This window comes from Stomoxys calcitrans, chromosome 3 (assembly GCF_963082655.1).
Source record: "Stomoxys calcitrans chromosome 3, idStoCalc2.1, whole genome shotgun sequence".
Taxonomy (NCBI): domain Eukaryota; kingdom Metazoa; phylum Arthropoda; class Insecta; order Diptera; family Muscidae; genus Stomoxys; species Stomoxys calcitrans.
Genome location: NC_081554.1, coordinates 21,855,419 through 21,877,878, shown reverse-complemented (window position 1 = coordinate 21,877,878; position 22,460 = coordinate 21,855,419). Strand labels below are relative to the sequence as shown.

The 22,460-nt window shown below is 38.6% G+C and overlaps 1 protein-coding gene across 5 annotated transcripts in view; it reads left to right on the top strand.

Annotated features, from left to right (window-relative positions):
* Positions 1 to 22,460, top strand: part of LOC106086998 (neural-cadherin) — a 535,030-nt gene that overhangs the window by 223,074 nt on the left and 289,496 nt on the right. For all 5 annotated transcript variants that reach the window (XM_059364497.1, XM_059364494.1, XM_059364495.1 and 2 more), the window contains exon 10: positions 4,725 to 4,914. In XM_059364497.1, coding sequence (XP_059220480.1) covers positions 4,725 to 4,914 — 190 coding nt within the window. The remainder of the gene's footprint in view (positions 1 to 4,724; positions 4,915 to 22,460) is intronic.

Genomic DNA, 22,460 nt, shown 5'->3' with positions numbered 1-22,460 from the left:
ATCCAAGTTGGGTTAATATAGCAGCTATATCAGGTTATCCACCAATTTAACCTATATTTGTCACAGTTATTGGCTATCATAATAAAACACGCCATGCAAACAATCAGCCAAATCGGATAATAATTGCGCCCTCTAGAGGCTCAAGAAGTCAAGACTCCATAGAGGTTTATATGACAGCTATATCAGGTTATGCACCGATTTGGATCTAACTGAGCACAGTTATTGAAAGTCATAGCGAAACACGTCGTGCAAAATTTCATTACAATCCGATAGGAATTGCGCCCTCTAGAGACTTAAGAAGTCAAGACCCAAGATCGGTTTATATGGCAGCTATATCAGGTTATGAACCGATTTGAATGATACTTGGCACAGTTATTGGATATCATATCAAAATACTTCGTGCGAAATTTCATTCAAATCGGTTAAGAATTGCTCCCTCTAGTGGGTCAAGAAGTCAAGACCCAAGATCTATTTATATGGCAGCTATATCAGGTTATGGACCGATTTGGACCTAACTTAGCATAGTTATTGGAAGTCATAACACAACATGGGGGAAAGGATGTAGTGCTTATTGACATTTGTCTTAAATCTTTGGATGTCAAAGTGGGTGGGAAAAACATTAGCCGGAAGTCGATTCCACATACGAACGGTTCGGGCGTAATAGTATTCTCTCTATAATGCGTTGTGCGGTCCGCTATCCAATCAATTACAAACGGGTGTGAGTTCCTGCATAGTATCCCTAACATACAACCTTACATCAGGAATAAGAAGACGAATATCAGACGAACACACACCATGAATGTACCGATAGAACAGCGTACACGGTCCAGTAGCTCCAGGGATGATTTTGAAGCTCCAGCCCATACATGTGAGTTGTACTCCAATTTCGGCCTTATGAAAGTGGTTGTAGATGTTAAGAAGATCAGACGGAGTGAAGTAATTCTTACACCGTTTAAGGAAGCCTAAACACTTGCATGCTTCTTTCGACACTTCATATACATGTTTAGCCCTACGGACATCACTTTGTATTTTCATACCCAGAACATCAAGAACTTCTGATTGCTTGACATCTACACCATTGGCAGACAAGGATGATCGTAATGGGTCAGTAAATCGTTTGTGTGGCAACAACTAGTCTTCCGTGCATTAAAATCTACTCGATTCATTCGACCCCACTCAGAAATGGCCAGCAAATCGTGGCAGTGTGTATCGTCCAGAGATTACTGTCATCCGCAAATGAGTAGATCGGATTCGATGTCTGACCCAACAGAACAGAGACCTGGGGTACACTTGCGGTCAATTTGTGTTCATTGGATGAGAACCCATCTATAACGACTAGAATAGTGCGATCTCTGAGAAAGCTCGAAATAAATCGAACGAAGCCATTACCGATACCAAATGCAACAAGCTTTGATAGTAGTGCACCGTGTCAGACTCTATCAAATGCCTTGGAGATATCCAGAGCCACAACCTTACTCACACCAAATTGGTGGATTGAGCGACTCCAACGTTCCGACAGAAGTTCCATGAGGTCGCCCGTAGAGAGATTTCTGCGGAACCCATTCTGTTGGTCGATTCACTAAAATTTCAGCCAAATCGGATAAGCATTGCGGCCTCTAGTGTCTCAAAAAGTCAAGATACAAAATCGGTTTATATGGCAGCATAATAATAAGCTACAATAATAAGATGTATTTGTGCCAAATTTCAAGTGGATAGTTTTAATCCTTCGAAAGTAGCTTTCGACATTCTGACGTACGAACGGACATGGCTAGATCGACTTAAAATGTCATGATGATCAACAATAGATGTACTTTATGAGGTCTTAGACGAATTTTTCGAGGAGTTTCAAACAGAATGACGAAATAAGTATACCCCCAGCCTATGGTGGAGGGTATAAATAGTCGTTCAAAGAAGCTCATTGCGCTCTATAGTACCGATCGCCCCAGGAATGTTAAGGCCATTGGTTATTAAAGGGGGCCAATAACTCGCCTTGTCATATCAAGTGTCATAGGCTACTACTAAAGTCATATAAAAGTTAATCAAGGAAGCTCATTGCGGTCTATAGTACTGATTGCCCCTGGAATGTTATGGCCATTGGTTATTAAAGCGGGCCAATAACTCGCCTTGTCGAGTATCATAGGCTACTACTACAAAATTTCTAATGAACATTTCATTAAGGAACAGGAGATAGTTTTCCAATATCAATGAGCGCAGTCCGATTAAAGTTTAAGCTCAATGATAAGGGGCCTCCTTTTTATGCCGAGTCCGAACGACGTGCCGCATAGCGACACCACTTGGTAGAGAATAGATTTAACATGGCGGGATACCTAACAAATGTAGCCGGCATTAGTAAGGGAATAACTACCTCTGAAAATGTTTTGTTGTTCACGCCAGGATTTGAACCCATGCTTTCGGCGTCATAGGCGGACAAGCTAACCTCTGCGCCAAAGTAGCCTCTTATGTGGTTTCTAAGGCACTCAGTATTTAAGCAAGAGCCAGTGCCGCACGGCTTCTCATTGAGACTCTTCACTCGATATCGCTGATTGTCCGTGACTGCAACCACTACTCCGTATACGAAACATCCCACTATTCGCAAACTGTGCTGTTGTTGGTGCTGCTAAGTACCGTCATTATTGCCGTCGTCCATTAGTTTCAATACATTATAGGACATCCGATTTTTATACCCACCACCTTAGGATAGGGGTTATGTTCATTTAGTCATACAGTTTGCGACACATGGAGATATAAATTTCTGACCCTACAAAGTATATATATTTTGGATCGTCGTGAAATTCTAAGACGATTTAAGGATGTCCGTATGTCTGTCCGTCTATACGTCTATCTGTCTGTCTGTCTGTCCGTCCGTCTGTTGTAATCACTCTACAGGCTTCAAAATTTTAGATAATGAGCTGACATTTGGCAAAGATACGTCTTTTTGATGCACGCTGGTTAATTTGGATATAGATGCTATATAGACCGATTTTCCGATAAAGGATCTGGTGCCCAAAAAAAATATATTTTTCATCCGATGTTGCTGGAAATGGAAACCGATAAAGGGTCTAAAGCCCAAAACAGCTTTATTTACTGCCCAATTTCGCTGAAATTTGAAACAGTGGGCTATTTGAAGCCTCCCCACATCTGACCTAAGTATGGTTCAGATCGACCTATACTTAGATATAGCTGTCATATAGACCGATCGCCCGATAAAGGGTGTGATTTTGCTGAAATTGGAAAAAGTGAGTAGCTTCAGGCCTCTCAACTTCGAACTTGAATATGGTTCAGATCGGACTATATTCAGATATAGCTGCCATATAGACCGATCTCCCGATAAAGGGTCTGAAGCCCATAAAAACTTTATTTTTTAACCGATTTCGCTGAAATTTGAAAAATTGGGTAGTTTTTGGCCTTCTTACATAGGACCCAAACATGGTTCACATCGCACTATATAAAGATATAGCTGTCAAATAGACCGATCTGCCGATAAAGGGTCTGAAGCCCATAAAAGCTTTATTTTTTATACGATTTTGCTGAAATTTGAAAGAGTGAGTATTTTTCGGCGTACCAACATCTGACCGAAATATGGTTCAGATCGGACCATATTTGGATAAAGTTGCTATATAGACCGATCTACCGATAAAGGGTATAATGCCCATAAATGCTTTATTTTTTATCCGATTTTACTGAAATTTGAAAAAGTGAGTAGCTTCAGGCCTCTCATCTTCGAACTTGAATATGGTTCAGAACGGACTATATTCAGATATAGCTGACATATAGACCGATCTGCCGATAAAGGGTCTGAAGCCCATAAAAGCTTTATTTTTTATACGATTTTGCTGAAATTTGAAAGAGTGAGTATTTTTCGGCGTACCAACATCTGACCGAAATATGGTTCAGATCGGACTACATTTTGATATAGCTGCCCTATAGACCGATCTCCCGATAAAGGGTCTGAAGCTCATAAAAGCCCTATTTGTTATCCGATTTCGCTGAAATTTAAAACAGTTGGTAGCTTTAGGTCTCCCGACATCCGCTCCAAATATGGTTTGGATCGGACTATATTTAGATATAGCTGCCATACATTGGGTTGCCCAAAAAGTAATTGCGGATTTTTCATATAGTCGGCGTTGACAAATTTTTTCACAGCTTGTGACACTGTAATTGCATTCTTTCTTCCGTCGGTTATCAGCTGTTACTTTTGGCTTGCTTTGGAAAAAAGTGTAAAAAAAGTATATTTGATTAAAGTTCATTCTAAGTTTTATTAAAAATGCATTTACTTTCTTTTAAAAATTCGCAATTACTTTTTGGGCAACCCAATAGCCCGATCTGCCAATGAAGGGTCTGAAGCTCATAAAAGCTTTATTTATTACCCGATTTTGTTGAAATTTGATATCCGTGCAGAATTTGAATGCATAAGATATCCAATTTTCATCGGACTGTGACGAAGGGGGGGTTAACATATATACCCGAGGTGGTGGGTATCCAAAGTTCGGCCCGGCCGAATTTAATGTCGTTTTACTTGTATCGTTTCATAGATTTATGTTAAAGTTCAATTAAAATCTCAATTTTTTGCATGTATTGAGAATAGAATGAAAACATGAATCACCGCCCTTCATTGTGATGTTTACAAAAATGCTAAAACCCTTGAAATTTTATAATTAAAAGTTAAAATTTTCCATTGAATTCAATATGTTAAACTTTTTTTCAACCTTTACCTCTCTTTCCAGGTTTATTATTACATTGTTGATTCACCGCGTAACGAGGGCAAGGAATTCTTCGAAATTAATTTGCAAAGTGGAGAAATTTTCACCAAAACAGTATTCGACAGAGAGAAGAAAGGCGCTTATGCCTTAGAGGTGGAGGCACGAGATGGTGCACCATCGGCCAGACCCAACAGCAATGGACAACCCAATTCAGGTTAGTACAAAAATCTTAACATTTTTCCAGAAAAGAAAAAAATCACCATTACAACAGGAAGCAAAGGGTGGGTTAGTTGTTTGCCGGAAATCCTGGTTTGGTAAACTTTAGCTGTTGACTTTTATTTCGAAGGCCAGATAACCTTCGAGTGTTAAGAGTGTAAATAGTTTTTTTTTTCGTTATGCTTTCCCAATGGTAATGGTTTCTGTTTGATTTCCTTTATATTATTTGTTAAGGCAATTTCACAACTCCTTTCTTGGCTTGTGCCAACATAAGTTTTCCGTTTCCGTAGCTTTCGCAAAAATTTACCCATACTCTGCTGTGTGCTGTGCCGCTTCTTGTCATTGATATTATGCAAATAGTATCTTTGCGTTTATGCTCTTTTTATTGCCTGTTTGCATTGTCGTGTCGCCACACTTTTAAATATTGCATTTTTTTTTTTGTGCATCCAATGGCCAATTGCAACTGCAAAACGTTTTCAAAACTTTTGTGTCTTGCTTGCTTTGTTTTAAGAATTTTCCTTAATTTTCATGGTTGTTTTTTTTTTCTTCTATGCTTTATCTGTGGAAAAAATGCTGTTCGGCCAGATTTCGCTACGAACATCGCTGAAAACTTTTTCATTTGGCGTTTATCTTTTGTTGAGAAGTTGTGTTAGGATAGGAATTTTCAGTGTAAATTCATTAAACAGAGGGACATTAGTTTCAAACTCTGCAAATTGTGTACTTGCGGTAAGGAAATGTTTAACTTGGTTTTAGTTGTGCTATTGCTAAAGATGCAAAAAATTTAATGATAACATGGAAAAATTTAATAAATATGGAAAAGTGAATTTATATGGTACGAGTAAGGTTAAAATTTGGGGCTTAAACAAAATTTTGTGAAACAATAGTGACTTATATAAAAAGCTGTAGATTGCAACATTGCCAATTAAAATGAACCTGAGGCAATAACCACCTCTGAATTTTTTTTATGTTCTCGCCATTATTCAAACGCTTGCATTTAGCGTCATAGGCAGACATGCTAACATCTGTGCTACAGTGAGTGGCCTCAAACAAAAAAAATTACTACTTGTTGTTCATAGAGTACCTCCAGAGAGTAGTAAGGTAAAAAGGAGGCTTTACTATCGAAATTTTTCATGAAGACATATTTTTCCAAAAAAAAAAAAAATAAATAAATTTTTGGAACATTTTTTTCCATACAAAATTAAAAATTTTTTATTCCCTCCACCATAGGATGGGGGTATACTAATTTTGTCATTCTGTTTGTAACACCTCGAAATATGGGTCTAAGCCCCATAAAGTATGTCTATTCTTGATCGTCATGACATTTTAAGCCATGTTCGCCCGTCTGTCTATCGAAAGCACGCAAACTTTCGAAGGAGTAAAGATAGCCGCTTGAAATTTTGCGGAAATACTTTTTATTAGTGTAGGTCGGTTGGGATTGTAAATGGGCCAAATCGGTCCATATTTTGATATAGCTCCCATATAAACCAATCTTGGGTCTTGACTTCTTGAGCCTCCAGAGAGTGCAATTATCGTCCGATTGAAATGAAATTTTGCACGTGGTGTTGTAGTAGCACTTCCAACAACTGTGTTAGATATGGTTCAAATCAGTTCATAACCAGATTAAGCTGCCATATAGAGCCTCTAGAGGGCGCAATTCTCATCCGAATTGACTGCAAGTGGTGATTTGGTGTGGTGTTTTGTTCACTTCCAATAACTGTGCCAAGTATTGTCGGAATCGGTCTGCAACCTGGTATAGCTGCCATGTAAGCCGTATTTGGATCTTGACTTTTTGAGCCGCTAGAGGGCCCAATTCTTATCCGATTTGGCTGAAATTTCGCACGAGATGTTTTGTAATGACTTTCTACAACTGTGCTTAATATGCGAAAATTGGTACATAACCTGAGATAGCTGCCATATAAACCGATCTTAGATCTTGACTTTTTGAGCCTCCGATGGGCGCAATTCTCATCCGACTTGGCAGAAATTTTTTACCACGGCTTCTCCCATGACCTTCAATGTACGTGTCGAATATGGTCTGAATCGATCTATAGATTGATACGGCTCCCATATAAACCGATCTTCCGAATTTGCTTCTTGAGCCCCCACAAGGCGTATTTCTTATCCGAATGCGCTGAAATATTAGACAATGACTTCTACTATGCTCTTCAACCTTCAATTCTCTTATCGTCCGAATCGGATTCGTCCGATATATATGGATATAAAATTCATACTGCACTTCCTTCTTTCTTTTATTTGAGCCCCATATTGCCATGCCTGGTAAATACGAATCGTTTGGAAGGTGTTTTGCGGCTGGGGCAGCCACCGGCACTTTGCACTGAAAATATATATCAAAATTCGTTTTTTATTCCCAACGGAAATGAAGTTCAGTTTAGGGGGTGCTTTAGGGCTTACCCTAAAAGACTTGGATATCAAATTCGTTTTCTACTCTTAAATACCTTTCATTTGAGTCCCACATTGTAATAATGAGTCAAATAATCCATTTGACGTATCTTTAGGAGGAAAAGCGCCACCTAGACATGTGCCATGGTCGGCTAATATATCCATTTGGGGGTATTTGAGGGTGGGCGACCTCCCATTACTTGGACCTAATGTTGTATGCCGTATTTGTAATCTAATGCCTAATACTTTTCATTTGAGTCCCATATTGACATGAACTTCGAATATATCTGTTTAGAGGAGTTTTTGGGTTAGGAGGGGAGCCCGCTGGGTACTTGGACCCAAATTGTAATACCATATTCGTTATCAGGTCTCCAATACCTTTAATTTGATACCCTTATTGTGTCCATCGGACCACTTTCGCATATGGGTGGCGTTTTGGGGGTAAGGGGGAGGATCCGCCTACACCAGATATCTAAACATTATAAACCCTATGTTTCCTTCCAGACAAACGTACACAATCTATGAAAATTTTAAGAAAATCGGTTCAGCAATGAATCATATAGTCATAAGGGGCCTAATGGCGTTTTTAAGGGGTGGCGTGACCCCCTATACTTCGTTCTGATTTTGTATGCCAGATTCGAAATCTACTCCCAAATACCATTCATTTGAGCCTTATATTGAAATGAACGTCCAGTCGGTTTGGGGAAGTTTTGGGGCTGGAGCGGCCCGATGGATACTTAGGTTAAAATTAATACCGTCTTCGTATTCTACTCTCTAATACCTTCATTTGATACTTATTTTGTCCCGATCGGTCCACTTTTGATTTTGGGTTCTGTTTTTGGCATAAGGGGGAGGGTCCGTCCCCTTTCCGATACCGAAAAATTATATAGCCTATTTTTCCTTCCAGACCAACCTTCACAATATGCGAAAATTTCAAGAAAATCGGTTCTGCCGTTTTTCAGTCTTTACGGTCCGAGACCCATATATCCGTGATTGGCGAATGTGCCCATTTTAGGCGTTTTTGTGGGTGTGGGGTGACCCCCTTTACTTCGACATGAATTTGTATGCCAGATTCGTTATCTTCTCCCGCATACTTTTCATTTGATACCCATATTGTCTTTTCGGTCCACTTTTGATTTTGGGTGGTCTTTTAGGGGTAACGATGAAGAGTCCGCCCCTTCCGTTATTAATAAATTATAAAGTCTATTCCTACTTCCTGACCATATTCGTAATCTACTCCCGAATACCTTTCATTTGAGTCCAATATTGCCATGATCGTCAAATAAACCTATTTTAAGGTGTTTTGGGGCTAACAAACAAACACAAATTGATTTTTATATATGAGAAGATTTTTGTAAAAATTGTCTTTTTTTCCAAAATTTTGCTTTGTAGAGAAAGATTTGGAACAAGTGCATTTTTCCAAAAAAAATTGGAAATTTTCTTCCGATGAAGAATTTTTATAAACTCTCTTTCCAAAAAATTTTTTGTTTCATGCATGCCATTTATAAAAATTTTAAGCTTAAATTTTTCTTCACTACACCTGATTAACGGGTGCCCTGTTTTAGCATTACCATTTTCTTTTAGCGGTGGTCTGTTTTATGGCATGGTGGTACTGGCACTTTAAACCGATTGTGCTCATTCTATGATTATTTAACAACTCCTTCCCTATACCAACCACGTTCAAAGCGTGTCCCTTGGATATTTGAAATTTGAGTTCATCACTTTCAGATTTTTTTACTTTTTTTTTGGACAAAAACCAAAAGCATTCACATACAACCAATAAAACTGAAGCAGCTAACTTAGCATACGCAACCACATATTTGGACTAGGTCGCATAGGGAGACCAAATTTTTTCAACCATAAAAAGGCAAAGTAGTAGAAGCGAAATTTAAATCAACTACGTATACGACTACTTAGCTTGTTCAATTATTTCTAGAGAAGCTGCGGAAAAAGCACTGGGACAAGAGTAGGATGCCGGAAAAGGAATGCAAATATGGCATGAAACAGGAAATGTTTATTTTCCCATCCCCACCTCCCCCATAAAAGGATTCCCAGGAAATCAATATCAATTTTACCTTGTGAGAGAGGGCGAGAAAGAGAGAAAGCTGAAAATGTCTTTTTTCCAAGAGATTAAAATAACACCAACACACATTTGTTGAACAGTTATCACAAGTGTCTCCATAGTAGCCGATGTCATTAAAACCATAGCCATTTGTCGTTAACACTTGAAAATGTTAATATCCCAACATGATTTTGATTGCAAATGACTAAAGCAGTTTGCATGACTGATTTTATCAGAGCAAAGCAGCGCAGCGTAGTGCACTAAAATGCAATAACCTTATCTCGGCCACATTTATTCTACAGCTTCGAGTCACAGGTGAATTGGAAATTTGCATAAACTTCACTTTTGTCGAATATGTTTTTGGAGTGGACGAATAGACATCATGAATTGCTAATATGGGAAAACTAGGAAAACGTTTGAACATGCCATCCAAACAGCAATTCAAATATCCAACCACTCCAAAGCCCTCCCCATTTACCCCCCACACACATTCAATTGCAGGCCATATTCACTCTTTGATAATTCTATTTGTGGTGAATGCACTAAATTTTCAAACATATGTTCATATATGCATGGAGATTCATTCATTCATGCATTCAATGTCGTTACAAATAATATTTTTGTAAAACAGAAAAAACACCCACACACACACACACTGCAGAAAAAAGTTTCATGAATACCAAATGATATAGTATAGGCCTCCCTTAACAAAAGTAAACTATTCATAAATCGTTCTATAAATAGGAGAACGAAAAAAAAAATATTGATTGTTTTGTTAAATTTATACCAAAGGGTCTTTTATGGAATTCGTTCTGTTTTTATTTTTTAGTGAAATAAATTTAAGCGAATAAATAATGCATTAAAATCGACGAGACTGAGACTGTCACTTTAGGTCGAAATATCCTTGTCACAAGTACACAAATCTTACAAACAATTAATTGTATACCCTCCACCATAGGAAGGGGGTATACTAATTTCGTACTTCTGTTTGTAACACCTCGAAATATGCGTCTGAAACCCATATTCTTGTTCGTCATGTAATTGCAAGTCGATCTAGGCATGGCCGTCCGTCTGTTCGCTCGTCGGTCCGTCCGTCTGTCTGTCGAAAGCACGCTAACTTTCGAAGGAGTAAAGCTAGACGCTTGAAATTTTGCGCAAATACTTTTTATTAGTGTAGGTCGGTTGGAACTGTAAATGGGCCAAATCGGTCCATGTTTTGATATAGCTTCCATATAAACTGATCTTGGGTCTTGACTTCTTGAGCCTCAAAATGTCGCAATTCTAGTCCGATTTGACTGAAATTTCGCAGGTAGTGTTTTGGTATCACTTCCAACAACTGTGTTAAGTATGATACAAATCGGTTCATAATCTGGTATAGCTGCCATATAAACCGATCTGGGATCTTGACTTCTTGAGCCTCCACAGGGCGTAATTATTATCCGATTCGGCTGAAATTTTGTACAACAGCTTCTCCAAGGACCTTCAACATACGTGTTGAATATGGTCTGCATCGGTCTATAGCCTGATACGGCTACCATACAAACCCATCTCTCTATTTTACTACCCAAGACCCCAAAAGGCGGAATTCTTATTCAAATTGGCTGAAATTCAACATTCAATTCAACTATGGTCCGAATAGGACCATAACTTCATATAGCTCCAATATCATAGCAATTATTTTCTTTTATCCCTTGTTTGCCTAAAAGGGATATTGGGAAAAAAATCGACAAATGCGATATATGGTGGAGGGTATAAAAGATGCGGCACGGCCGAACTTAGCTCGCTTTTACTTGTTTCTGATGTACGCGCAAGGAGTCAAACCCAGGCATTCAGCTTTACAGGTGGATATGCTAACTTTTACGGTGGCCTCCATTCCCCGCTATATCTTAACTGAAATTTTTATCTACTTTCCCAAGTAACCGTTCTGGTCATTCGTTCGGTTTTTGTAAACCGCGCATTTGATTTCTCTGGGCGTCTGAGTCGGTTTCTGAAAATCCGAAAAACCGGGTTTTTTGATAAATTGGTTTCTTCCCAGAAATTTCCGATTTTGAGAAGTTCTCATGCTAATGACTCATTACACCCTCCACCATAAGATAGGGGGTATACTAATTTCGTCATTCTGTTTGTAACTACTCGAAATATTCGTCTAAGACCCCAAAAAGTATTATATTCTTGATCGTCGCGACATTTTATGTTGATCTAGCCATGTCCGGACGGACCGTCCGTCTGTCTGTCGAAAGCACGCTAACTTCCGAAGGAGTAAAGCTAGCCGCTTGAAATTTCGCACAAATACATCTTATTGGTGTAGATCGGTTGGTATTGTAAATAGGCCATATCGGTCCATGTTTTGATATAGCTGCCATATAAACCGATCTTGGGTCTTGACTTCTTCAGCCTCTGGAGGGCGCAATTCTTATCCGATTGGAATGAAATTTTGCACAACGTGTTTTGTTATCATATCCAATAACTGGTGCCAGGTACGGTTCAAATCGGTTTATAACCTGATATAGCTGCCATATAAACCGATCTTGGGTCTTGACTTCTTGAACTTCTAGAGGGCGCAATTCTTATCCGATTTGAATGCATTTTTGCACGAAGTATTTTGTTATGATATCCAACAACTATGCCAAGTGTGGTTCGAATCGGTTCATAACCTGATTGGCTGAAATTCCTATCCGATTTGGCTGAAATTTTTCATTAAGTATTTTATTCTTACTTTCAACAATTGTGTCAAATAAGTTTCAAATCGGTTCATAACCTGATATAGCTGCCATATAAACCGATCTGGGATCTTGACTTCATGAGCCGCTAGGGGTCGCAATTATTAACCGATTTGCCTGAAATTTTGTCACTTTAATGATAAAAAATGCAACAATATGGAAACAAATAGACTCGCTGTTGTGGAAACGAAACCAATATGAAAACAAACTACAGAATCGGTCTATAGCCCGATACAGCTCCCATATAAATCGATCTCTCTATTTTACTTCTTGTGCCCCCAAAGGGCGCAATTCTTTTTCGAATTGGCTGACATTTTACACAGGTCTCCAACATAAAATTTAATTGTGGTCCAAAATGGACCATATCTTGATATCGCTCTTATAGCAGGGAAAATCTTTTCTTATATCCTTTTTGCCTAAGAAGAGATGCCGGGAAAAGAACTCGACAAATGCGATCCATGGTGGAGGGTATATAAGATTCGGCCCGGCCGAACTTAGGCCGAATATGAACTGGTCTGGATCATTATGGATTCAGGTGCTGAGAAGATTAATTAGAAAGACTTCTACGTTACAAACTAGAAGTTCGATTTTAAACCTATGGTTGTTGGGGCATATTTTTTATTCGTCGTAGATTCCGATTTTGATAACTACTGGCTGGGTTTTTTTTTTTTGCTTCCATTTATTGACCCACCCTATTATACATATTTTTTATGTTCTCCAAAGCATAGCAAAAAAAAATCTGTACACATTTCCCTTTACAGCAATTAAAATGTTAAGCAATAAACGTTTTTCCGAGCAAAGAGTAATATTTGTTTACTCTTCTATACATCGAATTAATAATAGGAAATTTATACACACAAAACACAATGGAAAGAGTTTACAGGCAATTCTGTAGTTTGTTTTCATATTGGTTTCGTTTCCACAACAGCGAGTCTATTTGTTTCCATATTGTTGCATTTTTTATCATTAAAGTGAGAATATAAACCTTTATACATATTTGCTTGAATTGCAATATTTTCTACAATTTTCTTTAAAAAAAAAAAGAAAAACAAACCCATTGAGTTTATGCTTAGTTCCGCAATTTCTCATTTTTTTCCACGTGCCTTTCAATTTACATGCTATTGATGTGAGGCTCTATTATAATAGCACTTTTGTTTTAAATATTGATGTTGGTAACCTTGAATGTTGGTGGCGGTTTTATAGTTTCCCCTATTATTTTATTTTTTCCATTTTTTTTTTTGCCATGGCAAATTAAAAACTCATCTGCATAATAACACATAGTGCGGTTTTAATATGAGCTACGAGGAAGGGCTAACAATTGATAGAATAGAAGAACAACAACAAAATCCAAAGTCAACCTTCATTACTCCCCAATGTGCCATTGTGTAACTTTTAACGTGATCTATTAAAAGTTCTGTTGGTTTGACATTTTTGCATAACAAACACAAAAAAAAGAAACTGAAAAAGTTTTGTAATAAATCTCCACACCCAAAAACATATCATCAACAACAGTTGTAGTTCCATCAGCACATCTGGCATACCCCCATGCGAGGGTATAGGGTACACAGAAAAAATATTTAAAAAAAATCGATTGTAAAACGCCTGGTTTCAAGACCAGGCTACAACCCTTTAAATAATTCAATGCACTTAAGAATAAATTAGTGAAATGTGGAGAACATTTCGTGTAATTTATTTTGGAGAAAATATTGCTAAAAGCTGTTAGAGAAATTTTGTCGTACATTTTTCCTTTAGGGAAAATTTCATTAAAATTTGTATATCCACAACCGTGGGAAGGGGGTATATTAATTTAGTCATTCCATTCGAAACCCATCGAAATATCAATTCCCGACCCTACAAAATATATATATTTCGGATCGTCGTAAAATTTTAGAACGATTTAACGATGTCCGTGTGTCTGCCCGTCCGTCTGTTAAAATCACTCTACAGCCTTCAAAAATTGAGATATTGAGCTGAAATTTGGCACAGATACGTCTTTTTGATGCACGCTGGTTAAGTTCCTCAATGGGCCAAATTGGACCATATTTGGATATAGCTGCTATATAGACCGATCTGCCGATAAAGGGTCTAATGTCTGTAAATGCCTTTTTTTTATCCGATTTCGCTGAAATTTGATACCGTGAATAGTTGATAGCTTCCTGGCATCTGATCTAAAAATGGTTCAGATCGGACAATATATATATAGCTGCCATATACACCGATCTCCCGATAAAGGGTCTGAAGCCCATGGAAACTTTATTTATAACCCGATTTGGCTGAAATTTGAAACAGTGAGTAGTTTTAGACCTCCCTACATCTGACTTGAATATGGTTTAGTTCGGACTTTATTTAGATATATCTGCCATATAGACCGATCTGCCGATAAAGGGTCTAATGTCCATAAATGCTTTATTTTTTATTCGATTTCGCTGAAATTTGATATAGTGAGTATTTTAAGGCTTCCTGTCATCTGATCTAAATATGGTTGAGATCGGACTATATTTTTTTGCTGAAATTTAAAACGGTGAGTAGCTTTAGACTTCCCAACATGGAAACCAAATATGGTTCAAATCGGACTATATTTAGATATAGCTGCCATATAGACCGATCTCCAGATAAAGGGTCTGAAACCCATAACAGCTTTATTTTTTAACCGATTTCGCAAAAATTTGATACAGGGGGTAGTTTTACACCTCCCAACATAGGACCAAATATGGTTCTGATTGGACTATATTTAGATATAGCTGCCATATAGACCGATATGCGGGTTAAGGGTCTGAAGCTTATAGAAGCTTTATTTTCACCGGATTGTAAGAAAACTGTCTTTACATATGTATCCGAGGTGGTGAGTATCCAAAGTTCGATCCGGCCGAACTTAATGACTTTTTACTTGTTTTTTTTTTTTAGAAAAATTTTGCAGAAATTTTTTCTTCAGGGAAAATTTTACTAAAATTTTGATTTTGTCATTTAAATCAAGAAAAAATTTTCGTATTGAAATTTTGTCTTTGGGGAAAATTTACTAACATTTTTTCTTGGGGGAAATTTTATTGAATTTTTGTCTAGGGGAAAATTTCACTAAACTTTTGTTTTTAGTGAAAACTTCATTGAAATTTTTTCATTGGTGGCAATTTCTTTTAAGGAATTTTATTAAAATTTTGTCTGCACGGGTTTTTGCATAAAAACAGGAATCCTTTTAACAATATGGTCCATCCTTTGACCGGTGGACCGGGTCATTGCAAATTGCAAATTTTGCCCATGAACATTCCACTAAGGAACAGGGGCAAACTTCTCACATACCAATGAGTGCAGGCCGATTCAAGTTTAAGCTCAATGATAAGGTCCTCTTTTTTATAGCCGAGTCCGAACGGCGTGCCGCAGTGCGACACATCTTTGGAGAGAAGTTTTACATGGCTTAGTACCTCAGATATGCTGCCAGCATTAGAAGGGGAAAGCCACCGAAAAATTTTTTTCTGATGGTCTTGCCTGGATTTTAACCCAAGCGTTCAGCGTCATAGGCGGACATGCTAACCTCTTCGCTGTCCTTTGCGTTGGCCCGGACCGCGTCACGGCCAATCCTATGTATGACCACCATATGTAACATATGACGGATGCTGACTGAGGAGAGCTTTGAATTCGTCTGCTACGCAGGCTATATTATAGTTTTTCTAAGGGGTAAGAATCCGAAACAGCTATGCAGAATGACCGAAAGCATCTTGAAGATGGTATACGACTGATCTAGACCTAGGTCTCCCAAGATCTGAGATCTGCCTGTTCACGGGGAAAACGAAGGTGGGCGAATTTGAGGCACCACTTTTCCTCAATAGAACGAATTCGACATCTGACAAGGTCAAATACTTTATACAATAGTTATCTTAGACAGCAAACAGAACTGGGAGTATTACACTCAGGTGCGTACTGAGAACGCTTACAGGTTTTGGGCCCTATGTAGGTGGGACGTAAGCTCGAAATGGGTCTGAATTCGAGGATAGTCTAATGGCTCAACAGAAGCGTTCAGAGAACATGTTGTCTTGGCATAGGCTGAGCAATGAGGTGCCAACCCAATAGGGAACTGGGGACTGTTCTAGATATCCGACCCACATACATAGATATTAAGTGTAAGGCAGCCACTGCCTTACATTGAGGCTTTGAACCTTACGGCGATGGGAGAATGGATAGAAGTTAGGGAGAATGGATAGGAGCAGGCCACACCATCGCGGTATAATAGAGACGGCTTACTAGATAGGTAGCCCGAGAAGAATAGAAGAGGTTTCCGATTGGATACCTGAGATGACACTTGAAGTCCAGTACGAGCACTGCTGCCAGTGGCACTCTCTTGGATTGATGGAACTCTGGAATTGACACCTGGACGTTCATTCAACTTATATACTTACCTCCATACTTATTGACAAACCTACTTTCTTACTGACTGACTTACTTACTTACACAGAAGGCTTAACGCTATGGGACAGAGTGGCCCTGTTGGTCTACATTGAGAACCCAGGAGCCGAGATATGTTTCCGACTGTCTAACCATAAAACGATCCTATAGGCGGAGAATCAGGTAAACACGGAATGACTAAGGTGGTGTGGTGTTAACGCGAGAACGTCGAGTGTCAACATATTTACGGACAGTAAACTGACCATTTAGGTAATAACAACCTGGCTGGTAAAGTCACGAATAGTCTTTGCGTGCAGGAAGGATACTAACGCCTTCTCTGAGGATGGCACAATTCGCTTCGTTTGGGTGCTGGATCATAGAGGAGTAAGGGGGAATGAAAGGGCAGACGGCAATGGCAATGAAGGCCATAGAACTGCCGTCGATAAACTTGGTTAACCCGAAGCCTTCCGGGTCAACACATTCCGATTTAAGGGCGTGGGCGACAAACACTGCGGAACAGCGACACAGTCGATAGGACAGGGAAAATCCTATTTTGTGATCCCGATCGTGAGAGGACGAGGCTATTACTGAAAGAAAGTTCGAAGGATATCAATATAGCTTTTGCCGTCATAACGGGGCACATTGGACTACGAGCTCGCTTATGAAAAATCGGTGCGGCAAGTGAAAGCATATGTAGATGATGAGACGTTGGAGCATTTCCTATATCATTGCCCGGCTTTCAAGGCTAACAGACAGCGGTACTAAGGTGTGGACAAGATATCAGACATGAACCGGGTGTGTAATTTTTTTTTTTTGTTATTTTTGTTTGTAGAAAGTTTGGAATTCCGTAAGTTAAAATTTTCTTATTCGAGGTTACTTTTTAGTTTTTAGAGCGCACAACAACCTAACCTTACCTGAGCTAACCTAAAGGCTCAAGAAGTCAAATCGGGAGATCGGTTTATATATCTATATCTGAACGGACATGGCCCATTTGCAATTCCCAACGACCTATATCAATAGCAAGTATCTGTGCAATATTTCAAGCGGCTAGCTAGTTCGACCGCTATCGTGATTTCGACAGACGGACGGACGAACATGGCTAGATCGACCGAGGATGTCGAGACGAACTAAAAAATTTTTGGGGTCCCAGACGAATATTTCTCGGTGTTACATACAGAAGGACTAGATTAATTTACCCTCATCCTAAGCTTTGAACTTCGAAATGTTTAAAAAATTGAATTTAAATATTTTCTTGATACCCAAGATCCTTTGCGTCCCAGAAAACCACCGCTTAAAAATTATCTTTTATTCTCTTCAGCCACAACTGGGTCACCACAGCGATCCATTCATTAAAAGATTTCTAAGGAGCACTTAAAGCAGAATATGGACCAGAGAAAACTCAAAATCAAAGTGAATTGTATTAGATGCTAATCGTATAACGGCGTTTCTTTTTCAACGTGTATGTGTATGGTCTCTTTAATGCAGTGACAAGTGGGGCTTGTTTACATTGCTTTCATTCCCGTTAGAGTAGCTGGTTATGCCTTGTTTGGTGGTCCTCTATTAAAGCCCATCATGAGTTTTTGTTTGTATTAGTGTATGGCATTCACACAAACGCACTTACAGATACACCCAGACTCGCATACAAACATAAAATACTGACTTGCCTTCGTAACAAATACACAGTGCTGATACATTTACAACAAACAGGCTGGCAATCAAAACATGTCCTTGGCTGATACAATCATATAGGAGAGTGTATGAATGGGTGTGTGTGCGTGTGTATATGGATTTTTTTTTCATTTTCAATTTGCACGACAAATTGATTATTTCCATTGACTCGTGTTTTCTGCTCCTCCGGTTGAATGATTTTTTTAGCTGTGCTCTCAAATGAAATGAAAAAAGAAAATATTTTAAATGTGGAATTTTGTATGCATTTATTTTTTGTATTTTTCATTTAGTTACAAACATAGTTAGTAAAGCATATGACAAAAGATAGTGGTGGCCTGTTGTTTAGAAGGATTTCTGGCAAATTGCTTGGATATATTTGTTTAAGAGTTTTGTTGTTTTGTGCATATGTATAAAGGATAGCCAGTAATGAAAATTTTTTTTTCACAGTTGGTCATGGCAACTAATTTTTCCTGTAGACATTCAATTTGAGTTGAACAAAGGTTGGCAGGGGAATTAAAATGCGTGGCATTTGAATTTATCCAAAAGAGCATTGGAATAAAAAAGTTAAAACTATTGAAATATTGTATATACATCAAGAAAGAAGATAGAGACAATTACATAGAAGTAGGGCAATTTTGCTAACGAAAATAAAAGATTTTGTGGAAATTAGTTTTTTTATATCCTCCACCATAAGATGGGGGTAAACCAACATCGTCATTCTGTTTGTAACACGTCGAAATACTGGTCTAAGACCGATCGACCTATTCATGTCCGTCCGTCTTTCTATTTGTCTGTAGAAAGCACGATAACTTTCCAAGGAGTAAAGGTAGGCGCTTGAAATTTTGCACAAATACTTCTTAAAAGTGTAGCGATTGTAAATGGGTCAAATTGGTCCATATTTAGATATAGCTTCCATATAAGAAGATCTACCGATTATATTTGCAGAGACTCTAGAGAGCGCAATTCTTATCCGATTTGTTTGAAATTTTGTGCTATGACGTTTTCTAAGACATTTAATAGATGTGCTAAGTATGGTATCAATCGGTTTAAAACCTGATATAGCTCTTAATGAATCTATCTGCCAGTTAGGCTACTTGAACCACTAGAGGCCGTAATTATACCCTACACCAGTACCATGGTACAGGGAATTATAGACCAATTGATAAGTATACCGATAGACTCAGAATGACTTTTTAGCTCTGCATGTCTGTCTATCCGTCTTTCCATATTAACTTGTGTACAAAGTACAGGTCGCAATTTTCATTCGAACGTCTTAAAAATTGGCACTGGCATGTTTTTCAGACTATAGACAATATGTAAGAGCATGCTTAGTTCGGCCGGGCCGAATCTTATATATCCTCGACCATGGATCACATTTGTCGAGTTTTATGCTCGGTATCTCTTTTTAAGCAAACAAAGAATATTGAATAAGAACTGTTGTGCTATTGGAGCTATATCAAGTTGTAGTCAGATTCGGACCATAAATGAATGCTGAACATTTTAGAAGGCATTGTGTAATATTTCAGTTCATTCGGATAAGAATTGCGCCTTGTAGGGGCTCCAGAAGCAAAATCGGGAGATAGGTTTATATGGGAGTTGTTTCAAGCTATTGATCGATTCAGACCATATTAGACACGTATGTGAAAGGTCACAACCATTGTACAAAATCTCTGACAAATTGTATAAGAATTGCGCCCTCTAGAGGCTCAAAAAGTCAAGATCCCAGATCGGTTTATATGGCAGCTATATCAAAACACGGACCGATTTGCGCCATATTAAGAACAGTTGTTGAAAGTGATACCAAAACACCACGTGCAAAATTTCAGTCATATGGGACGAGAATTGCGCCCCTAGAGGCTCAAGAAGTCAAGACCCAAGATCGGTTTATATGGCAGCTATATCAAAATATGGGCTGATTTGACTCATTTACAATTCCAACCGAACTACTACTAAGTATTTTTGCAAAATTTCAAGTGGCTAGCTTTACTCCTTCGAAAATTATCGTGCTTTCGACAGACAGACAGATGGACGGACGAATGGACGGACAGACAGACGGACATGGCTAGATCGACTTAAAATGACATGACGATCAAGAATATATATACTTTATGGGGTCTGAGAAGCATATTTGGAGGTGTTACAAACAGAATGACGAAATTAGTATACCCCCATCCTATGGTGGAGGGTATAAAAATCAATTTGTGTTTGCTTGTTTGTTGTTTTTTTTTTTTTTTTGTTTTTCTGTTCCGTATAGACTCTACGGCTGAACCGATTTTCTTCATATTTTCACAAATGATGCATAATGATCCTGTGGTGAAAATAGGGTATTACGTTTTTTAATATCTGAAAGGGGGGCGGACCCTCCCCCTTACCCTAATTTTCAGAAAAGTCAGATCTCGGAGAAAGGTGATGCGATTTAAGCGAAATTTTGCATACTCTCTTAAAGTAATCTAAAAAAAAAACAAAAATTTGGTGTCCAAATTTCGAAGAGGGTATCTAGGGGGGCCGCCCCACCCCCAAAACCTACTAAATATATATATTGACCAATCACGACAATATGGGACTTAATTGAAAGGTATTTAAGAGTAGAAAACGCATCTGATATTCAATTGTTGGACCAAGTGTTAAGGGGACCACCCCAAACCCCAAAACACCCCTAAATCGGACTTTTTTAACGACAATGGCAATATGGGACTCAAATGAATAGTATTTGCGAGTAGATTACGAATATCTAAATGTGAGACCAAGTTTCTGGGGGTCCACCCCTTCCCCAAAACACCCCTCAAGCAGGACTTATTACTGAACATGGCAATATGGGGCTTAAATAAAAGATATTTGAGTGTAGAATACGAATATGACATCCAGGTGTGGGACCAAGTGTTTGGGGCCGCCGATCACCGAGATCATCCCCAAAAGAAGACATATTTACCGACCATGTCAATGTGGGGCTCAAATGAACGGTCTTTGGAAGTAAAGCATATATCTGATAACAATATTCGGGAAAATTGTCTATGGCGCCACCCCACCCCCAATAAAACTACCCAAATAGGACGTATTTGCTGACCATTGCTATATGGGGCTCAAATAAGAGTTTTTTTTTTTTGAGTAGAACAAGAATCTGATATATATTTTCAGGGTCAAGTCACTGAGTGGCCGACCCATCCCTTAAAAAACAACCACCAAAACGGTCATTTTTGTCGACTATGGAAATATGGGGCTCAAATGAAAGGTAATTGGGAGTAGACTAGGAATGTGATATCACCATTCGGGACCAACTGTCTAAACGACGTCCCACCCGAAAATAGGAGGTATTTGCCCACCATCACAATTTGAATCTTAAAGAGAGTGGAGCTCGATATTGATAGCTTTTAGGTCCCATACCCCAAACCGGACATATTTGCTGACTTTTGCAATAAGGGGTTGAAATAAAAGGTATTTGAGATTAGCAAACGTATTTGATAACCAATTTTGACGCCAATGGCAATATGGGGTTCAAACAAATGATATATGAGAGAAGAGCAAGATGCTAATATATTTTCAAGACTAAGTGTTTGGACGACATTTCACAAAACACCCCCTAAACCGGAAATATTTACCGACCCTGTCAATGTGGAGCTCACATGAAAGGTATTGGGGAATAGATCACAAAATTGATACCCACTTCCGAGGCCCAATTTTTGAGTGCCTATCCTTTCCCCAAAAACACCCCACAAACAGCAATTATTTAGTGACCATCGCAATATGGGGCGAAATAAAGTAAAGTTGAGTATATGGGAGTATAATACGAATTTACCGAAAGGCATTTGAGATTTGAAAACTAATTTAATAAACAATTTTGGGGTCAGGTGTTTGGGGGACGCCTCACCCCATAAACTCCCCTTAGACCAATGGCAATAGGGGGTTTAAAAAAATGGGTTTTGAAGGTAGAGTAAGAAGCTGATCCTACAATGGAATTCTAACTGGTCGAGCTCGCTGCTAATATTTTTTCAGCGCTAAGTGTCTGGGGGACCACCTCACCCCAGAAAACCTCCCTAAATTGGACATACATATTAACCGATCTTGGGGCTAAAATTAAAGGTATTTGGGAGTAGGGAACGAAATTCATATCCACTAACCGGACCACCTTTTTGGGGGTTCACACCACACCACTCCCCTAACCAAGCAACCGCCACCCTGTGGCACTTTCCACTACCAAAATTCATATGAGAATATTGGGTTCCAATAAAGTCTTTTAAGCTAAAATAAGTCTTTAACAACCAAACTTAAATAACCATAAACCCTCCTAGCGAATTCATAGACGAATAAAGATCATATGGAATT